General features: G+C 35.7%; 1 protein-coding gene across 24 annotated transcripts in view; it reads right to left on the bottom strand.

Annotated features, from left to right (window-relative positions):
* The window catches only part of NRCAM (neuronal cell adhesion molecule), a 321,453-nt gene that overhangs the window by 72,591 nt on the left and 229,104 nt on the right, over positions 1 to 19,758 (bottom strand). For 19 of the 24 annotated variants that reach the window (XM_036760086.1, XM_036760073.1, XM_036760075.1 and 16 more), the window contains exons 5-12: positions 16,940 to 17,141; positions 14,335 to 14,346; positions 11,981 to 12,086; positions 8,857 to 9,053; positions 7,927 to 8,049; positions 5,185 to 5,355; positions 4,584 to 4,640; positions 2,110 to 2,221 (exon numbers count right to left, since the gene is read on the bottom strand). In XM_036760086.1, coding sequence (XP_036615981.1) covers positions 2,110 to 2,221; positions 4,584 to 4,640; positions 5,185 to 5,355; positions 7,927 to 8,049; positions 8,857 to 9,053; positions 11,981 to 12,086; positions 14,335 to 14,346; positions 16,940 to 17,045 — 884 coding nt within the window. In that variant the 5' untranslated portion in view covers positions 17,046 to 17,141. The remainder of the gene's footprint in view (positions 1 to 2,109; positions 2,222 to 4,583; positions 4,641 to 5,184; positions 5,356 to 7,926; positions 8,050 to 8,856; positions 9,054 to 11,980; positions 12,087 to 14,334; positions 14,347 to 16,939; positions 17,142 to 19,758) is intronic. The other 5 variants (XM_036760077.1, XM_036760095.1, XM_036760096.1 and 2 more) reach the window with 1 other exon arrangement.

Genomic DNA, 19,758 nt, shown 5'->3' with positions numbered 1-19,758 from the left:
TATTCATGTATTGTGTATTTATGTATATCTATCTATCCATCCTCTTTCTCTCTCTCTCTCTCTCTCTCTCTCTCTCTCTCTCTCTCTCTCTCTCTCTCTCTCTCTCTCTGTCTCTCTCTCTCTCTCTTTCTCTCTCGTCTCTCTCCTAGCAGTCTGGAGTGGGAGTTAGCACTACTTTCTAGTTCTAGCATTTGTTCCTAACTTTATTTCTAGAGCTTAATAATACTAATTTGCACACACATATTATCTGAAACTCTTCATACCTCCATTTTCTCATCTGTGCAATAATATCTGCTTTCCTGACCTTATATGGTTGTTGTGAACGTTTTTTAAAAATTGTGTTGCTTTTTTCATAACATATTGGATCGAGTGACTATAAAAAACAGTTTTCTCAAAGGAAAATAACGATAGCTAACATTTATATAGCACTTGATATTTTACAACCACACAAACATCTTTTATAATAAACCCAATCTGTGAAGATAACAAAGGAAAAAATAAAGGCATCATATAAACAGAGGCATTCATCAGCTTTCTATTATTTTACAACATTGACTTATAGACCAAACTGACTGAAGTGATCATAAAATCTCATAGTGAGCGTGGGAAGGATAGGCATATTTTATACGTTACTAAATTTATTCTGGCTCCTCTTTTAGCTGGAAGTTCTTGAAAATAAGGAATTTTTGGATGATTTGTACCTAGTGCCAGGCTTACTTGTAAAAGATCAGACCACACCTTTCCAAAAGCGGTTTTGCAATACATGCAGGGAGCCAGATCATCTGAAGGGATTAAATAAAATTTTGAAATCCTATTTTAATAAATCATAATTAAATAACTGGCAAATAGTATGGAGGGGAAGAGCTGTAGTTAAATTTTATAATAGGTTCATATAATTCAGAGAGAGAAGGGAATCTAAAGATTATCTAGGCAACATTTCTCTCCCCATCGTACAGATGTGCCCAGAGAAATCAAGGTGACTAGCCAAGGTCACAGAGTTTCCAAAACACTGTCCTCTCCACTGTAAGTGTGGCACAATTCTAAAAAGTCAGAGAATCGCTGGGTTGTACGCTATTCTTCTCCTTAAAATCAAGCTAACATAGATCTGAAGGATGCCACAAAGTCCTTTAATCCAAGAAAGTGGATATAGGACTGGTTCGAGGGGCTCCTTCAGCAGTACAGTGCCAGTGTGATTTCCCACACTGGCCAGGAGAGGCCTCCAAACACAACCCCGGTGAAGTAAAAAGAATACCGGGAAGCCTATTCTAGGAAAGTCGGGGGCAGGATTAGAATGTGAGCCCAGTGGCTTCCCACACACAACTGCTACAAGGTCAGGGAAAACACTGAGTGAATCATTTATGGTCAGCATAGGCTCATATTTCTGAGATAAGACTCTTATGAAATCCTTATGTAAGCAAATTTGATAGTGAATTATAACCAATACAAGTAACTAAATCTTCTTCCAGGAAAAGAAATATAAGAAGCAATGTATTGAAATGTACAAGTATTCCAAATAGTACAACACGATATATTTTTTTAATATGATGAGGATGCTATCCACAGCGTGACTTGGGCTTGTTTTCCTAGTAGTGGTGATAGATTCAGGCTTATCCGGCCATAGTCCCTTGCTTACTTCACTTGTATGGGAAATGATGATAAAACACGGATATGGGGTCATTTCTCATCAAAAAAAACCCGTCTTTGTCTGGGTTAAACTTTTACTGAACTGTACCATAATAACTTAGAATGAAATCCCCCTTTGAAGTCAGAACAGTCTTCTGACTTCCAAGTAGCTGAAGGCTCTCAGAAAGAATGAGTTAGTCTATCAATCTTAACAGTCACAGAATGATAACAGTACCTATTCAATAGAACTAAAACCAAAGGCTAAAATAAGTAAATATGAATTTGCTGCCTATCTTGTAAAATAAACAGTTTAACAAATGTGTGATTCATCTGGTTTAATTTCAAAACGTTTAGCAATATTTCCTTGGCGCATGCATAGCCTGAGCTGGACCACCTTTTATAGCCTATCATACAAATACCTCTTAATAAGTATAGTTTAATTTTTTATTATTACAAATATATATTAGGACAAAAAAATCAACTCACAAGCCTTCTGCGATACACTCGAGGGAAAGAACATTTTCTCGTAACTCTTCTTTATGACTTGTGCGGCCTTCTGGAGTCAAAAGTTTTGGTGGCCTCTCGATATAGGACTTGGCTGCAGTGAAGAAAGTCAATAAATACAGAATCATATCTATAAGCAGCTATGGATGCATATTTCCAGTTTCTTTCCCCCTAAATATCCTATCCTATATTCATGTTCATTTCAGCTTGGAAGTTAAATATTGGTGGTCACATACAAACTCATCACAAATAGCCATTGACTTATTTGGCTAGACCTAGCAACAATTTGTGTTGGTTGCATACTTAAATAAAGGGGGTATTATTTTTACTATCCATCAACCTCCTAGAAACAAGAAGATTTTTAAATAGAATCTATAGGTTTAAGGATTTTTAAAATGTATTTACTAAGCTTTAGCAGAAGATGTTATATTGAGTATATATATACACACATAAATAACATATATAGATATATTTTATACATATATTAAATTTATACATACATTAAATATTTTATACATATATTAAATTAAACAAAATATACATATTAAATTTATGCATACATTAAATTAAATCATATATGCCAAATATATACAATTATATAATTAATATATGTATAAAATATATCTATGTATATGTATGTATGTATATATACATATATCTATATCTGGTAAAAAAAATGTGACTGTGCATTTTGAAAAGGGAGTGCCTGATAATAGAAGGTCACTCTGTGGCATTTGAGTTAACAAAAGAAATGAAGCCAGACACAGTGATGCAGGCCTGTAATCCCAGCTACCGAGGAGGCTGAGACTGGTAGATCTTTTGATCTTGGGGTCAGTAGTTCAGCACTGCAGTAGGCTAAGCCAATCAGGTGTCCTCACTAAGTCTGACATCAATGTGGTGGTGGTGGGGAGGGCATTTGGCAGTGGGCTACCTAAGGAGGGGCAAACCCACTAGGGTTGGATGTAGAGGTCAAAATTCTCATGATGATCAGTAGTCGAAAGGAGCATGTGAGTAACCCCAGCACTTCTTATACCTGGTGGAAAAGGAAGACCCAATCTTACAAAGAGGAAGGAAGGGAGAAAGGGAATGATTGTACATTGTGGAAGGATAATCCGGATTTAGCTGAGGATTCAGGGATTGAAAAAAGTCTTCCCCTATGTAAACCTAGCTCAAAGTGAGGGAAATGGTTCTGTGGGGATGCAAATGAGTCTGTTCTTTCATGGAGCATAAAGAGGTAGCAATCAAATAAAGGTCAGGCTATTGTGCAGCAAACCTATATACTTTGAAACTAAATAGCATATGTTCAATTTGCCCTGTAATAGTTTTTAGTTCATCTCTCAAATGCTAATTAACAGGAAGCTATATATTGGACATTTTTTGTTGATAAAACTTGGGTTTCAGGGGCCAGTGATGCATAGAAAATAGAAGAAAACCAAACTCTTACCTGTTTTAAAAGTACAGCATGGAAAAGGTAATTACTTTGGCATAATGATTATATTAATAGTGTATAATAGCTCATTTTCCTTTCAACATTAGCTGCATAATTTCTTTTCTTTTTAACAGGTTCTAAGGTTTCGTTGATTTAGGGCCCACCCAGTGAAGGAACTCCCTTTATGAATGCAGAGCAGCACCTTTCTTCCAGCTTATAGTTTCAGAGAATTTTATGAGGACTAAGAGGTGAATTGAGCTGGGCCAGGGTCCCATTTGTATGTGGCAGAGAAGAGACTTTAAGCCAAGTTTTTCTGACTTCAAGGCTGGCTGCCTATTTACTTATATCATGCTGCACTTAAAATAAGCACTCAATAAGCACTTAAAATTTTATTTAATAAATATGGATATTTATATTTATCCCTGAAAGCTTCACAAAATCTTTTTTATGTCTTGTTGTGAGATTGCTTGAACAAAAGGAAATGATTATAATAACTCATCTGTGTACATGTCAAGGAAAATGGTTTCATTGAAAAGATCCATAAGTGATTGAAAAGAAAAATGTGATTGCCATTTACATGAAATGAAAATAGATAAAATGAGGGAAATGCAGTAATTTTTAAGAGCATCTACCAAGTTATTAGTTGATAATAATGCCTCAAGGTATTATTGTTATTTTAAACAAGAGGTTAATCTGAGCAAACATTAATATGCCCCTTAACATTTCACTGAATACACAGGAAAATGTGAAAAGAAAAAAAAGAATAGAGAAGTTAAATTTAAAAATAATTTCTAAATCACATGGAATGGTTCTCCAGGTAAATATATACACAGCTAGAATGGAAGTTCTCACAATGTGAAAAATATAAATAACATTAAAATTTTTTTAGTAACACAGTTTTAAAGGTTTCTATCCACAGTACTACATAAAATTTAAAAATTAATCATGGTTAAGTAGCTATGGAGGTGGAGTTAGTTTACTAATTTCTACAATGGAGACAAGAGCAGTTATGATCACCATAACTTACCACCGTAAAACTCAGAGTCACTCAAATTAGCAGTTATAGTGTCATTCAATTCATCCACTGAAATAAACAGAATATTATGAAAAATGCACCGAAAGTAAGGGAGAAGGATTAAAAATATTGGGCGACAAAAGCAAACTGATAACGTCTTTGTAGACTGTCAGTTCTAGCAAATAAAAACTGGTTGGAGATATCACTGTCATGTGATCACTTTCAACCAATAAAATTGTGAACTTAGAACTCCTACCTGAAGAAGACGATTAAAATTCAGGCTATGATAAGTCATACTTAACACATAAGAGCAGTACCAAAACTAAACATTATATAGCATGTTCCTTGATGAAACAATAACAAAGATACACAATTGTTGTTTATAATGAAAATTTAAAAATATAAGAGTTATCCATGGTAGCTACTGACATTTATAATACTTATCATAACATTATTTTATTGGGATACATAGATAATTTCGTATTCAATAAACCTATTTACTTCAATATGGGAGCTATATCATATATACATATTCATATATACATATGCATTCACCTATATTACATATTAGCGAACCTGACTGAAATATAAATTTAGGAAATTTAATACATACTTGAATGTACTTTCACAGAAATGGGTTGCTTCTGCTGGATGGTCTGAGTATGATTAAATCTTGCATAACAAATATAATCTTCACGAGTGTCTTCTGGTAGCACATTAGAAAAATAAAGGTCTCCATTTAGACCTTGGGAAACTCTTTCACTTTGTGGAAGGCGTTGAAAAGCTGGGGAAAGGAAGGCAGGAAACTAAATATATAATCATACCATTTGAAAAATGCCACTTTCAACATTAGCAGGATAACTTTATGGCACTTCAAAATTTACTTCATAAATATGGATTTTTTCCATTCCCCCTCCCCTTGAAAGGTCAGTTCATGGGTCCTAAGGGCTTTATTATCGGTATATTTAATAGCTAACATATCATACACACACACAGACACAGACACAGACACAGACACACACTTCTGTTTACAACCTCAAAATGATTCTTTGAGGTTGGTAAATGCAAGTGTTCTTTTCCTTATTTTACAGTTAATGAAACTGAGGCTCAGAGGTTACGAGACTAGGCCACGTTCACATAACTAATGAACACTGGAGTGAGGATTTGAATAGAGATTTGCTGACTCCAAGGGCAGCTTTCCTTTCACGACATCCCACTGCCTCAATACAATTTGACACAGATACTCCGAAGGCTTGTTACTCCCAATTGTATGGTAACCATTTGTGGAAGTTATATTGATGAAATTTCTAAGGGTGATCTGCTTAAACTGCATTCATGTAGTTGCTGAAAACCAGTTGCGAAGTAGACAAAGGGTGGTGATAGCTTAAAAGTACCCCCATAATTCCAAAAGTGCTACAATTATTTAAATAGAAATGATAGCAACTCTGGTCCTGGTTCAATGCTTTGTCACTTTATTTCCAACTTTGGTCTACATAGGAGTGTTAAGGCATGATCAAGATTATGAGTGGAAGGAAAGGAAACAAGCCTTTAATAAGCACCTACAATGTGACAAGCACCTGATTGAACTATCCAACAAGTGTAAGGACTTTCCCTATAGTCACACAGCCAGTAAGTGTCAATTCTAGGGGCCCTGACCAATGGAAATGCTTTACATAAAAGTATGTGTGTGCATACACATACATATGTATATATACACACATACATACATACATATATATCCATACAAATTTTCAAGACAAAATCCTCTGTGAAGTAATTTTTCAAGGGGGATCCATACTGAATTGAAACTTAGGTTTCACGATTGATTTGGATATTCATTAACAACAAACTGACTTATAGATTCATTCATGAATGATTAGTCATTTCTCTTTAGGCTGTGGTGTTAGTATGTTTAAATATGTTCAGTGATGCAGTGATAGAGCCCTGGGCCTGGAGTCACATTGTAGGTGCTTATCAAAGGGATGCAAACATGAATACAGTCCTTGTCCTTATTCTATTAGTTGAGAGAGAGAGAGAGAGAGAGAGACAGACAGACAGACACAGAGAGAGAGAGAGACAGAGACAGACACACAGAGAGAGAGAGAGAGAGACAGACAGACAGAGACAGGGAGGCAGAGACACACAGAGAAATGGAGACAGTGAGAAAGAAACAGAGAGATGGAGAAATAGAAGTACAGAGACAGAGAGAGACAGAAACAGAGACAGAGGGGGAAGAGGGAGAGAGAGAATGTAAGAAGAGAGGAGAAAGAGACAAAGAGACAGAGAGAAACTATTTCAAAGAGTTGTGAGGAAAACTCCTACCTTAAAAATTTAAATTCATTACACAGAATTGGAAGGGAACTCAGATATTATATAGACCAATTTCTAGCTGAACTGGAATTCCTAGTGTAATATCCCTGGGAAATGACTATCTAGACCTACGATAATAGAGAACTAGGTATGGATTCTTTTTTCTGAACATCACTTAGTGTTAGGAAATCTTCTCTTACATTGAGATGAAATCAGCCTCCTTGCAATTTCCAGTCACTGCTCTTAATTCTGCCTTCTGGAACATAGCAATATAAATCTAATCCTTCTTCCATCTGACAATCTTTCATACTCAACAGGACAGCCATTATGTTCCCCCTAATTCTTTCCTGGTCCACACTAAATATCTGTACTTCTTTCAATCAATCCTCATGAGGTGGTGATGAAGCAGGCACTTTGTAAAATCTTACATCATCCCTGTAGAGATGTGTTATAACATAATTGTTATTAATTAAACTAATAAAATATAGCAGATTATTCTTGCAAATCCTTTCATATATCAATATAAGGAAAAATTAATGTTTTACTATTTTGTAAAAATGCAATAAACAAGGACAAAACCAGATTCCTTGGTGGCATATAAAGAATAGAAAAGAGAGAGAAAGAAAGAAAGAGAGAGAGAGAGAGAGAGAGAGAGAGAGAGAGAGAGAAAGAGAGAAAGAGAGAGAGAGAGAAATAATGAGACACAGAAAGTTTGCTTTTTATTTTTTCTTTTGGGATGAATTCTTGGTATGTTTCACCTAAGCAATAAAATTTCAGCACTGGAATTTAAAATTTTGGAGCCTTTTCCCCTCTTCAGAGACTAAATATAATGTTTTCTGATTGATATCTGAGGAAATTTTGCTTTCAGTATTCAATATGTATGACTTTGTCAGTTTTCTTCTTAATTAATCTGAAATGAGATGGTAGTATTTTTACAAGCATCACTTTTCTTCCAGGAACTTAATACATTTTTTTAAAAAAACTCACAAAAGTAGTGCCTCACATTAAAACAAAATGACAGGCTTTAAATCTTCTTACAACTTACAATTGTCCATCCAAAATATAATAGGTGGTGGTAATCCAAGTGGGGGTCTGCAAGGAAGTACGAGAGACTGCCCTTTCAGAATTGTGATTTGTTCCAGTTTTTCTTTGGTCCACAAGGGAGATCCTATTAAATACAACATCAACTCCTAAGTTAACCCTTCATTTGGGGAATCTTTTAAAAAGATACAGTAAAAGGGAAATGTCTCATAGTCTTACCCATTCCTCTCAACTCAATTTATAAATGTTAACCATTTATCTTTATGGAAAGGAGATCGACTGAACTTGGAAGAAAATATTTGTTTTGAAGTTAATTCTGTGTAATTTACTAAAAATGCAAATAGTACTTATTAAATAGTCTATCAGAGAATCTTGGGAAAGATTTGACACTAACAGAAAAATACCACACAAAAAATCAAAGCTTGTTATCAGATGCTATTTTATGTAAGGTAAGGAATGAGGAAACACATACTATTTTGAAAAAAGTAACGTTAAAGAAAAAATACAAATAGATATGATTTACATATCTCCAAATGCCTTACATATTGGATAAAATTCTTCTTGACTTCAGGAAACTTGTTTGTACAGAAGATAACTTAGGAACAGATAAATAGGTTGGTTCTGAAAAATAACATTTTTTTCTTAATGCCTTCTTACCATTTACTACTATTTAAAAAATACACATAAGGCAAAAAGCACTCTATGTCAGCAAAAGGTTTAGATAATGAGCTTGTTAGAGAAAACCGGAAAAGAGAGTCATTTTCATGCAATTCAAAGTCAGAACATGAGAAGCATGATTATTACGACATCTTCATTTTTGAAGGAGATTGTATTGATGATTTAAAAAACCCAAACCCTTACAAAAGCTGAGAATAACAAAAAGAGGAACATCCAAAAAGAGAAATAGCAGGTTTGATTTACAAGCTTTACTTACTGGATGGACGAATTACAATATTATTAGAAATTGCTGCCCCACGTTCATTCCTTGCGGTACACTGATAGACTCCTTCATATGTCTCTGCCTTCCCTTCAATTGTAATGCTGATTACAAGGGTTCCTGAGTTGGGGAGCATTTTTACTAGGGGGTCTTTGTCTATGTCAAAATGAGTCCCATTGCGTGTCCAGGAGAAGCTACCATCAAATAAAAGACATGAGGTTAGAATATACTAAACAGTTAGAAAAGTCATATCACTTTAAAAAGTATTTTAAAAATATATGTATAGTAGAATATTTAGATGTATGTTACATACACATTTACATACACTCTAATGGAATATTTAGATACATTCATTGTGTGTGTGTGTGTGCGTACGTGCATGTGTATATATATATACATACGCATGCACACACACATTATATATATATGATATATATATATATACACACACACACACACACACATATATGTAATCCTAGGACTTGCATAGATTTTAATTGAGAACAAATTGTCCAATATAAAAGACCACAACTTTAGAAAATTATTCATGTATGAAGGGCTTGATTTCTGAATGATGACCTAGAAATAAAGTATTAGTTATCCATTTTCAGGTCCATGTCTTTTTTATAACTAACCACCAATAGAACTCAGTAGAGAAATCAAGCACGAAAATTGCCTGTCATTTTTCAAAAGAAAACATAGGAAGCTGGTCTGTCAGTCTTACTATTCCTAGAGCTTCATTAGCATTTTTATTATAGATGCCATTGTTCAGAGGGTTGGTAACCTGTCTGGAAAAATTTGCTCGGAGCTGAAATGTGACATTGAAAGCGTCAGCTGGAACTATGTCTTTTAATTGGTTAGGGCAGCTTTAAGTTATGGAAATGCAGTAAATCCCATATAGGGGTTGACTAATATTTCATTTCTTCCAAGTGAGAGCTGTGATTCTGCAAATATATTCTCTGAGTTGCTGGTTCCTGGCTAATTTAGTAAATTCCATGGGGAGCTATCCAAAAAGTCAAATGAGATTCTGATGATGTGTGCATACAGTGATTTATTTCATTAACAAATTCATTGCCTTTGCATTCATAATGGTCATGTAATTCAACACTTTATTTAGAAATATATTTACAGCATAGGCAATGACCATGCTGACACAAGAGCATGTTTTTCCAAGTTGTAATTTTTTTTAACTCTAAGTGCTTTTTCCTCTTTAATACAGGATTAGAGATGGTATTAAAAATAAAGGTGGCTATAAACCTAATTCACAAAAGCTAGAGAAGAGGATTTTTAAAAGCAAAATTTCTGAAACAATATGGCAAAACACATCAATTGGAAGAAACTATCAATTAAAATTTTGAACTGTTAACCCAACTTGGGATTTTTTTTTAGCTTCATGTCCTCAGGCCAGGTGCCTTTCTTCCTCTGCCCCTTCCTTTTCAGCTTCCTTATATGTGCTCTCTTCCCTTATTCTATTGAAACTCCTTGAGGTCAGGGACTGAGTTGTTTTGTGTTTTTTTGTATGTGTGTTTTTGTTCTCACATTGTGCTTAAAACAGAGCCTGCCACATAGCAGGTGCTTAATAAATATTGATTGATTGATTGAATGACTGACCAGCAAATCAATATTTGGACTTAGTAAATGGCTTTCTTTACTCAGCATTTTCTACTTCTCTATACACTTAGTATGAACTCCATATGTACATACTTCTTTGTATGAAATCATACCATGTGCAAATCCTGCTATGCCTGCCTCAGATTCTTTTCTCAACTCTACCTCCTGAAATCTGTTGCTTCCTTTAAGACTTAGTCCGAGCACTTTTCCTGTTATTCCCAGATTACCCTGTGATGGTTCTGTGTTTTGAACACATCCATAAATGCACTTGTCTCGCCCATTAGAATCTAACTGCTTTGACAGCAAGGACTGTTTTGCCATAGACTTTTTATCTCTAGCATGTAATGTATCTTCCATAAATGCCTGTTGATTGATTAATTCTCAATGTGGTGGTGACTCTGGGTATGTAATGGCTATGCCAGAAGAACACAAACCTTGGCAACTCTCACAATTTTTGAAGGGCTTGGTGATGGAATGCAAGTCTTTTGTCCATGGACTGCTTTGATTAAGTTTAAAGAGATTCCTCAAGAAGTTGGCTACAAGGCGATGGACTTTTTTTGGCCAGAGAAACTCTCCAAGATCATCTACTAAGTTAAAGGGTATGGCTCTGTGAATTTCAATATCCTACATCACTGAAATTACAGACCTTTGTTGCACCTCCCATTATATTATTCCATGAGGGCAGCGATCATGTATTATTTATCTCTGTATTTCCTCCCATCACCTAGAACAGTGCTCAGAATGTAGGAGCCCTACATAGTAGGCTGTGCTAAATAAATGTCTGATGAATCGAATGACTTCCAATGTTTGTCTGCTGTGATTGAGATAAGGTTTGTAATGGTGAACAAAGTCTAGGAAATATTTGGAGTGTCATTTACTTCTCACTTTAAAATGCCTGTCATAGAATTACAGAATCTTATAATTGGAACTAAGGAGTTATTTACCTCAATCCAAAACTAAATAGCCATCCCTTCCATAATATCCAAATATCCTCAATACAGCACTACATAAAGACCTCAAATAATGGGAGCCTGTTAGTTCTGGAAGAAGCCCAGATTGCTGCAATTTTTTTCTTTTCTTCTGACTTGCATCAAGCCGTAATCTAACACTATTATTCAAAATATTTTACATGATATCTATGTTATGTTCTATATGTAGAATATTAACCATGGACCCTGCATAAGTTTGGAGAACTGTTTAAGACCATTGGAAACCAGTGTTACCCACTTTGAAAGAAGATAAATAATAGAAGAAACAAACAATGGACCTAGAGAAAACTTCATCATTTGAAAATGTTAGTATACTACCTTTGAAAGGCAGAAAAAGCCAGAGAGACTAATGCAATCTTAACCAAGGACAGCTTGGACAGTCACATGCAGAAAAACTCAAGTGTGAATAGCTTTTATTCTCAATTTGCTTTAATTTAAATTTATTTTTAATATGTGTTACTATGATTGGAAATGTTCTTGCTTTCTCTTACAATTTACAAAACATTTTAAAGCATACCAACCTGGGAGGTGGCTTTCCTTTTGCCTCACATTGGATTTCAATATTCTCTCGGGGGTCAATAATGTAGTCTTTTGGAGACTGACGAGTGATGGTTGGAGGTTGGACCACTTCATTGTTGAATAGAATAAACATATGCAGAGCAATGAATAATTGTTTCAATATGTTAATCAGTCATTTTCTCTAGAAAAACACTAAATTTCCCAAAATTTATCTAAATATCCTTCATATTTCCTATGAAGAGAATAGCTCTCAGTAGGTGCCAAATCAAAAGTTATCTGGAACTATGAAATTAATACATATCTCATTGCCAATTGTCAGATTCTTGGCATGCACATGTTTATTTCCATGCAAAATGCTTAAGAAAATAATGATTAGTAAAAATTTTGTCAGTCACAAAACAAAGTCAGTTTATTTTCTGATGCAACTATGAGAAATTCCTCTGACTTAGGATCAAAATGTTTCCATACAGTCAAGTTGAGGTAAGCTTTCACTATATCTTACTTACAAAAAAGATAAATTCCCTAATGAGTCTGTAGCACAGATTGAAAGAAAATGTATTTTAAATTAAATTTTAATTAACTAATATAGTATTTATTATATATTTGTTTATATATTTAAATACATACTTGTATATTTTAATTAATTAATTAAATTTTAAATGAAACTGAAATATGTACATGGAGTTTACACAGTGACCTTTGTGTTAGATGTAGAAGGTAGATGAATTACAAATAAAAATAAGACAATCAGATTCAGGATAAAAGGAATGAAATTAGGGATGTTACTAATGGGTGGCCTAGTGGATAGAATGGTGGGGCCTGGAGTCAGGAAGACCTGTGTTCAAATTCAGCCTCAGACACTTCCTAGCTATGTGACCCTGGGCAAGTCACTTAATCTAGTTTGTTTCAGCTTTCTCATCTGTAAAATAAGCTGGAGAAGGAAATGGCAAACTATTACAGTATCTCTGCCAAGAAAACCCAAAATGGCATCATGAAGTGTCAGACACAACTGAAAAAAAAATAACCCTAATCTCACTTTTCAATATTTCCATTACAGTATTCAAAGTGAGATGACCAACTGCTACCTAACCACATTAGTTTTTTTTTTCTGTATGTCTAAGAGACAAAACCTCTTCTTCATCATATATTGCAGTCTGATATGAAGAAAGCTCATTTCTATATCCATTACTCTATTGAAACTGTTCATTCTAAGATAACAAATGCTTTCTGTTTTGGAGAAACTATGGCATTTTCAGGTAGAAAAAAAGCACAAAGATCATCTAGTCCAAACTTCTCCTTCTATACGGGATGAAACTAAGACACAGAGATCCTAAACAATTGGTTCAACCTAGAATCTGGGTCTCTGCTTTTCCCTGTCCACCACCTTTCCTATCACTGTTGTTGCTGTTGCTATTCGGTCATTCAGTTGTGTCCTACTCTGTGTGACCCCATAGGTTATATCTGTGGGGTTTGCTTGGCAAAGGTATTCGAGTAATTTGCTGTTTCCTTCTCCAGTGAGTCCCCATTTTACAGTTGAGGAATTAAGGCAAATAGAGGTTAAGTGATTTGCAGGGTCACACAGCTAATAAGTGTCTAAGGTCACATTTGAACTTAGGTCTTTCTGATTCCAAGCCCAGTGCTCTATCCACTGTACCATCTAGCTATTCCTTCACAAGCTGATTCTCCTTTAAAATATTATCTTTTCTCAATTCTTATCTTGATTTAAATTTCTGATTTATTTAACACATTCTTCTTAAAAGAGTGGCCGCCATGACACTAAAGTGTTTTGGATTTCCTACTCCTTTTCTAACCTCTGAATCAGTAAGATGCACTTGTCTCTACAATCATGAAAAGTCAGTGGTACAGAAAACCAAATGCATCTGCGACACAAATTGTGGCTTTTCATTACTTGAAACTACACATCTGAATCTTCAGAAAACACTTTTCTATCTTGACATCAAAAAGATGAGTCTTTATTGCAACAGGTAGTGAATAGGAAATTCCATTTAGAAGATTTTGGTCAGATTTTCTCTTTTTTCCCCTAATGTCTGGGAATTTTCTCAAGAAGTTGCATCAGATGTAAATGGAATCCACGTGAGTAAACAAAGTATCAGTAAAAATAAAAGTAAAAAAAAGTGTTCTAAAAGGCTGTTGGGAGACATAAATTTCCCTGGTAAAACGTACAAGATACTAAAGCTTCTTTATATTCTATGAATGCAGTAGTTAGCCACAGCAAACACACATGCTTCACAAATAACCACAGTCACGAAATTTGGATTTTATAACTTGTGACTTTGGCATTACAAAGTTATTGATTTTACTTTCACACCGTCCACCAGATAAAAAAGAAACTTACAATTTTCAAGTTCTTTTTCCCCCATCAGTATCAGCAGGTGAGTGGGCCAAAAAGGATTAAAGAAAATCAGTTGTTAGTAAAAAAGAAAGTTAGAACCTTAGAGATGAAAGGAGCAAACTTTAGTCTTAAGTGTGATTCCCCAAACTATTTACAAGAGGGTGATCCAGAGCGGTTCTGAAGGGTAGGAACTTGAATTAATTACTGCATTTTTACTATTGCTGTAGCTATCCATATAACTATGTGAAAGAACAAAGGAAATGCTTAAGGCAAAATTGAGTCTTCTGGAGACTCAAGAAGCTAATTCCATTCCATACGTGTTGCACTGGATAAGTAATTACTTTCAATTTGAAAAATAGCTGAAAACTACAATTAATCTGAATTGTCACATACTGTGCTGTCTGTCTCTGATCCTATTATCACAGACACTACTATGCACATGGTGTCATCATCAGTGCTAGCACCAAACAATGTGACAAACACTGCTGAGCATCCATTTGGCTACCGTCTAATACTAGATCAAACAGGCCAGACTCACAAGGCATCTTACTAGGACTTTTCTATCTGGTGGGTTAATCATTAAGTCCATGTTTTGTCTTTTCAGATCATAAAAAATTAATACTTTGGACATTCTTCTATAAAATAAGATTTTAGCCAAAGGTTGAAACTCAATTATTTAGGGGCAGATTTTTAAGGTTTTTCTACCTTTCTTTTTCCTGTCTGGCTGGCTATTTCCTTCTTTTACCAGTGAGTACTCTAAAGAAAAGATCAGGATTTGGTAGAAGGTGGACATGGGACTACGAAGTGGGGAAGGAATTAAATCAGTGCAAAATTTACATCAGTCTCCTTTGCTGCCTGTTATCAGGGCTTACAAAGGTTGGGACAGAAGCCTTGGCTTTATCTGTGACTTTCTTTCATAGCAATTATGCTTCTCCATTAGCAAAGATAATTGGGTTAGCTGCAGGTGACTGTTACCCTCAGACTGTGAGCAGTTAGATGAAGAGGAAGACTTTTAGCACCAGAAAGAACAAAAGCATTTTTTCAAGGGTTTTTCTGTCCCTTCCATGTTTCAGCATGTGCTTTACTAGGAACTACATAGTGCCACCCCAGCAGATATTGGTAATAGTTCACTTAAGAAAAAAATTGAAATTAAGATCACGTGATTAAAAAATGAATGTGGACTGAAAAGGAATTGAAAATAAGGAGGAAAAAAATACTGGGTTTGAATTGTGATTTGGACTCTAGTGCCAGAGAAAAGGGAGTGAGGTGCAAACCATGCTGTCTCCTGGAAGCCCACATATTGGTATTTTTCACCATTGGTAGCAGCCTCTGTGGCAGAAAATGATTGTAACATTTGAAAAGCCTCAGGAAAATGTTATCTTTCCCTCACCTTGAAAACACTGCTGAACAGATGTTCCATTCAAGAAGTTAATGGATTTAAGAAGGACATGCAGATTAAGGATAAGGCATAAATCAATATGCTAGAGTTATAATTGTCCAGCTTCTGAATATCCTGTTTTCCATTTCAAGAAAGGGACCAAAATATAACCTGGAATCTTTTATAGAGGTGACACATACCAGGGAGAGTTTACCTAGGTCTGGATTGGTATTAGTGGGAATAATGAATCCTATGAAGTGATTGCACTATTCAAAGTATAAATATATGTTAAATAAGGTGATTGGTTCCAGCCCAGTAGAAATATGCAATGAAAATTTGAATAATTGGACCACTTCACAGTATTCATTATTCGCACTAATCAGGACCTAGTTATATAGCCTATAATTCCTCATTTGGGAGAGAGCAGATATAACGTAGTCACTACCATTTACTCCCTTCTGCTCAGGATCCTCACAAATCACTTATCTTATTTTCAGTTTCCAACTTTCTCTTTAATTAAATTCTTCATCAAAGATGACTAATTCATAAAACTTCATAAATAATGTATTTCCTAGTTCTGGAATCACATGTTAAAACCATCTTATTTTAAGATTCTTAATCCATGAGCCTTAGCCCCCTTTTTAGGCACAGAGGAGAGATGAATTGGCCAAAGACCACACCATACCCTTTCCACAGCATTGCCAGCACAAGAAGGGATAAGATGCAGACAAGGTTGGTGGGATCTTAGCCAGACTTCAAAGAGCTAGAAGTAGGAGAATCAATGGAGCAATGCCACCCACTACTTCCAAGGGCACCCACTATCAACACTCCTCCCCCATAAGAAAGTCATGCAAAAATTTTAGTTGAAGAGGACATTATGCCTGCCCATTTCTATAACATGCTTCCATTAACAAAAGGATCAGAATTTAAGAATGTCTTGGACCAAGCTACGTTAATTGACACAGTACATTTATTTTAATCCATAAAGCAAAGAAAATGGAGATAGTTAGATGAAAATTTCTTTTTTGAAATTATACTATTTTTGCATCGCTTGGTGTGCCTGGTCTTTAAGGTGTTAATAAATACTGCGTGCTCAGGTAACAACCAAATTCATTTTGATTTCATTTTTCCATGCGGCACAGATCTTCACTCCACACATTTCAGAGGGACAGCTAATGCTGGGGATGGTCTGATTTCTCAGCCTACAAGTTTTAAAACATTAATACTCACGATCAAGAGGGACTTCCAGGGCACTCATCACCTGGCACAGGAAGAGAATCAAAGGAGCTCGGCATACAGATAAGCTCTTCTTTGGGGGCATGATTTTAAGCCGCATTAGCTTAATTCCTGCTGAGACAGGCAAACTGAATTTCTTTTCCTTGTTGCCACAATGGATCCGTGGGCAATGCTTAAGTAAGTGTCATGCAGGGGGCTGGAAGAGAAGGATAAAAGGCTAATGTAATAATGTATTAATATGATGGAAATCAGCAGTGGAATTTCAAAGCTCAGAATATGATTTTTAAAGCGTATATGAAGTCTGAGTAACCAACTTTTGCGTATTTAGCTTTGCATGAAAGTCTTAAAAAAAAGCAAAACATCTTAGTTTCTGTAGTTTATTGTATCTGTCTGTGCAATACAACATTTCTAATCTTTATCATCAGATTATGTCATTTAAAGTACTTGTGTTACAAGTGCCTCGGGATGTTATTGTGTGTTTTCTGTTTAGTTCAGAAAACCCTAGGTTTAAAGAAGAGCAGAAAGTGTTTCTACAATCTAGAGGGGAGAGAGAACAAGACAATCCATCTCCAGACTTTACACATATTTACTGACTCTTCTCCATGCCTGGATTACTCTTCCTCCTCATCCCGGCCTCCTGTCTTTGCTGGCTTCATTTGAGATCCAGCTAAAAATACCACCTGCTATAAAAAGCCTTTCCTACCCCCCTTTATTGCTAGTGCTTTTACCCTATTGATTATCTACAATTTATCCTGTCTGTAGCTTGGTTGTACAGTTGTTTCCATTTAGTCTCCTCCATCAGATGAGCACCTTGAAAGCAGAGATTATTTTTCTTTGCCTTTCTTTGTAGCCACAGTGCTAAGCACAGTGGCTGGCACTGAGTAGGTGCTTAATAAATGCTTGGTTGTTGTCCTTCATTCTGGAAGAGGACCAAAATGACATCACTGTGCTAGAGTCAAGTTTCAACGTCCGACTGTGGCTGATCAGACCAATACAAGCTCGGAATGCTCTACTGCAGGTTGGGCACAAATAATCCATTTGAACATCTGCACGTCCTGCATTTCCCTCAAGCTCTTTCAATTCTGCTTTGCTCACAGAGCACAGTACCTTGTCTGATGTGGGCATGCCACCTTGAGCGGTCTTGTGCCAGTGTCTCCCATGTCACACAATCAATTCCAAAGTTCTTAATAGAGACCTTGAGAGTGTCCTTGTATCTTTTCTGATAACCACCACGTGACCGCTTGCCCTGTGTGAGTTTTCTATAAAATGGTCTTTTTGGCAAGCATACATTTTGCATTCTAACAATGTGGCCAGTCCATCAGAGTTGTGAATAAATGCTTATCAACTGACTAAATACTCTAAAACTTCCCTCAAAATAGAAAACTTTGGTCATATAGTGGAGAGAGTACCAGCCCTGGAGTCAGGAGTACCTGAGTTCAAATCTGGGCTACTAGCTGTGTGACCCTGGGCAAGTCACTTAACCTGGATTGCCTTGCAAAGACAAAAAATTGAGAACTTTGATTCAGACTATAAAACACACATTTACCATTCTAACTCAGGCCCTTGATACCTTTTGCCTGAGCCATTGTAATAGACCTCTCTGCTTCAGATCTGTCTGCACGCCAATGTGTATCATACACTATTATTAGATTGCTCAGTCTAATGCATAGAACTATATACTTTCCTATTCCCTTGCTCCAAAACCTTCAGTAGGTACATAATGACTGCTGAATAAATTAGAGAGGTGTTAGACTAGAATTCAAGAATTTGCCTTCCATGATCTGACTGCTTAACCTTCTCTCCCTCTATTCCTTTATATAATAGCCAGTACTTACATTAAGGTTTGCAAAGTGCTTTTATAAATATTATCTCACTCTATCCTCACAATAACTAGAGGAGCTAGGTGCTATTATTATGCCTACTTGGCAAATGAGGAAAAGGAGGCAAGTGGCAATTAAATGAAGTGCCTGTGGGTCTCACAGGAGTAAATGTCTGAGGCCAGGTTGGAACTCAAGTCTTCCTGGCTCTGGGTTTAATGCTCTATCCATTTGGACACCTAGTTGCTTGTGTTCTAACTACTTGGATTCTTCATTTACCCGGATACTCCTTGAACTTTTTTACCTCTGAATTTTTTAATCTGTTTTCCTTAAAATGTAAATATGCAGCACCAAAATGACACTGAATATAATTCAATCTTAGTATTCTGCTGTGCCTCAAGGTTACCTTTATGAACACTGATTATCATCATATTGGAGATGTGGAGAATTATCCATTAGATAGTAAGCTCCTTGAGGCCTGGGGCTATCTTTTGCTTCTTTTTGTAGCCCCAGCACTTAGCACAGTGTCTGGAACATAGTAGGCACTTAATAAATATTGATTGATTGATTTAATGCCATTTTAAATTGATAGAATATCAGACTAACTGGATTTTGCCAAGCCCAGGACTCTTTCATGAAACAGACCAGTTTCACTGTGGGACCACAAAACAGTATATATACATAGATGTGTGTATGTATGTATATACATACATGTAAATAATATACAAATTAGCTTTTACATTTTGAGTGAATTGACTTGAGTAACCATTAGCCAGCCACTAAGCAGTTTGATTGAACAGACATCAATTCTGTCAAATCAGTTGAAATATTCGTGTGTATGAGGATAAACATAGCTTACATATACAACAGAAACACACCATTATCTACAGTTCCATTGTTAGCACACCTCCTGGCTTCCCTGGATTCCTTCAAGTCCTAGCTAAAATCCCACCTTTTACAGAAAACCATTCCTGATTCCCCTTACTTCTAGTGTCT

This window comes from Trichosurus vulpecula, chromosome 5 (genome assembly GCF_011100635.1).
Source record: "Trichosurus vulpecula isolate mTriVul1 chromosome 5, mTriVul1.pri, whole genome shotgun sequence".
In the NCBI taxonomy this organism is placed as follows: domain Eukaryota; kingdom Metazoa; phylum Chordata; class Mammalia; order Diprotodontia; family Phalangeridae; genus Trichosurus; species Trichosurus vulpecula.
This window is presented reverse-complemented; position numbering and strand designations above follow the sequence as displayed.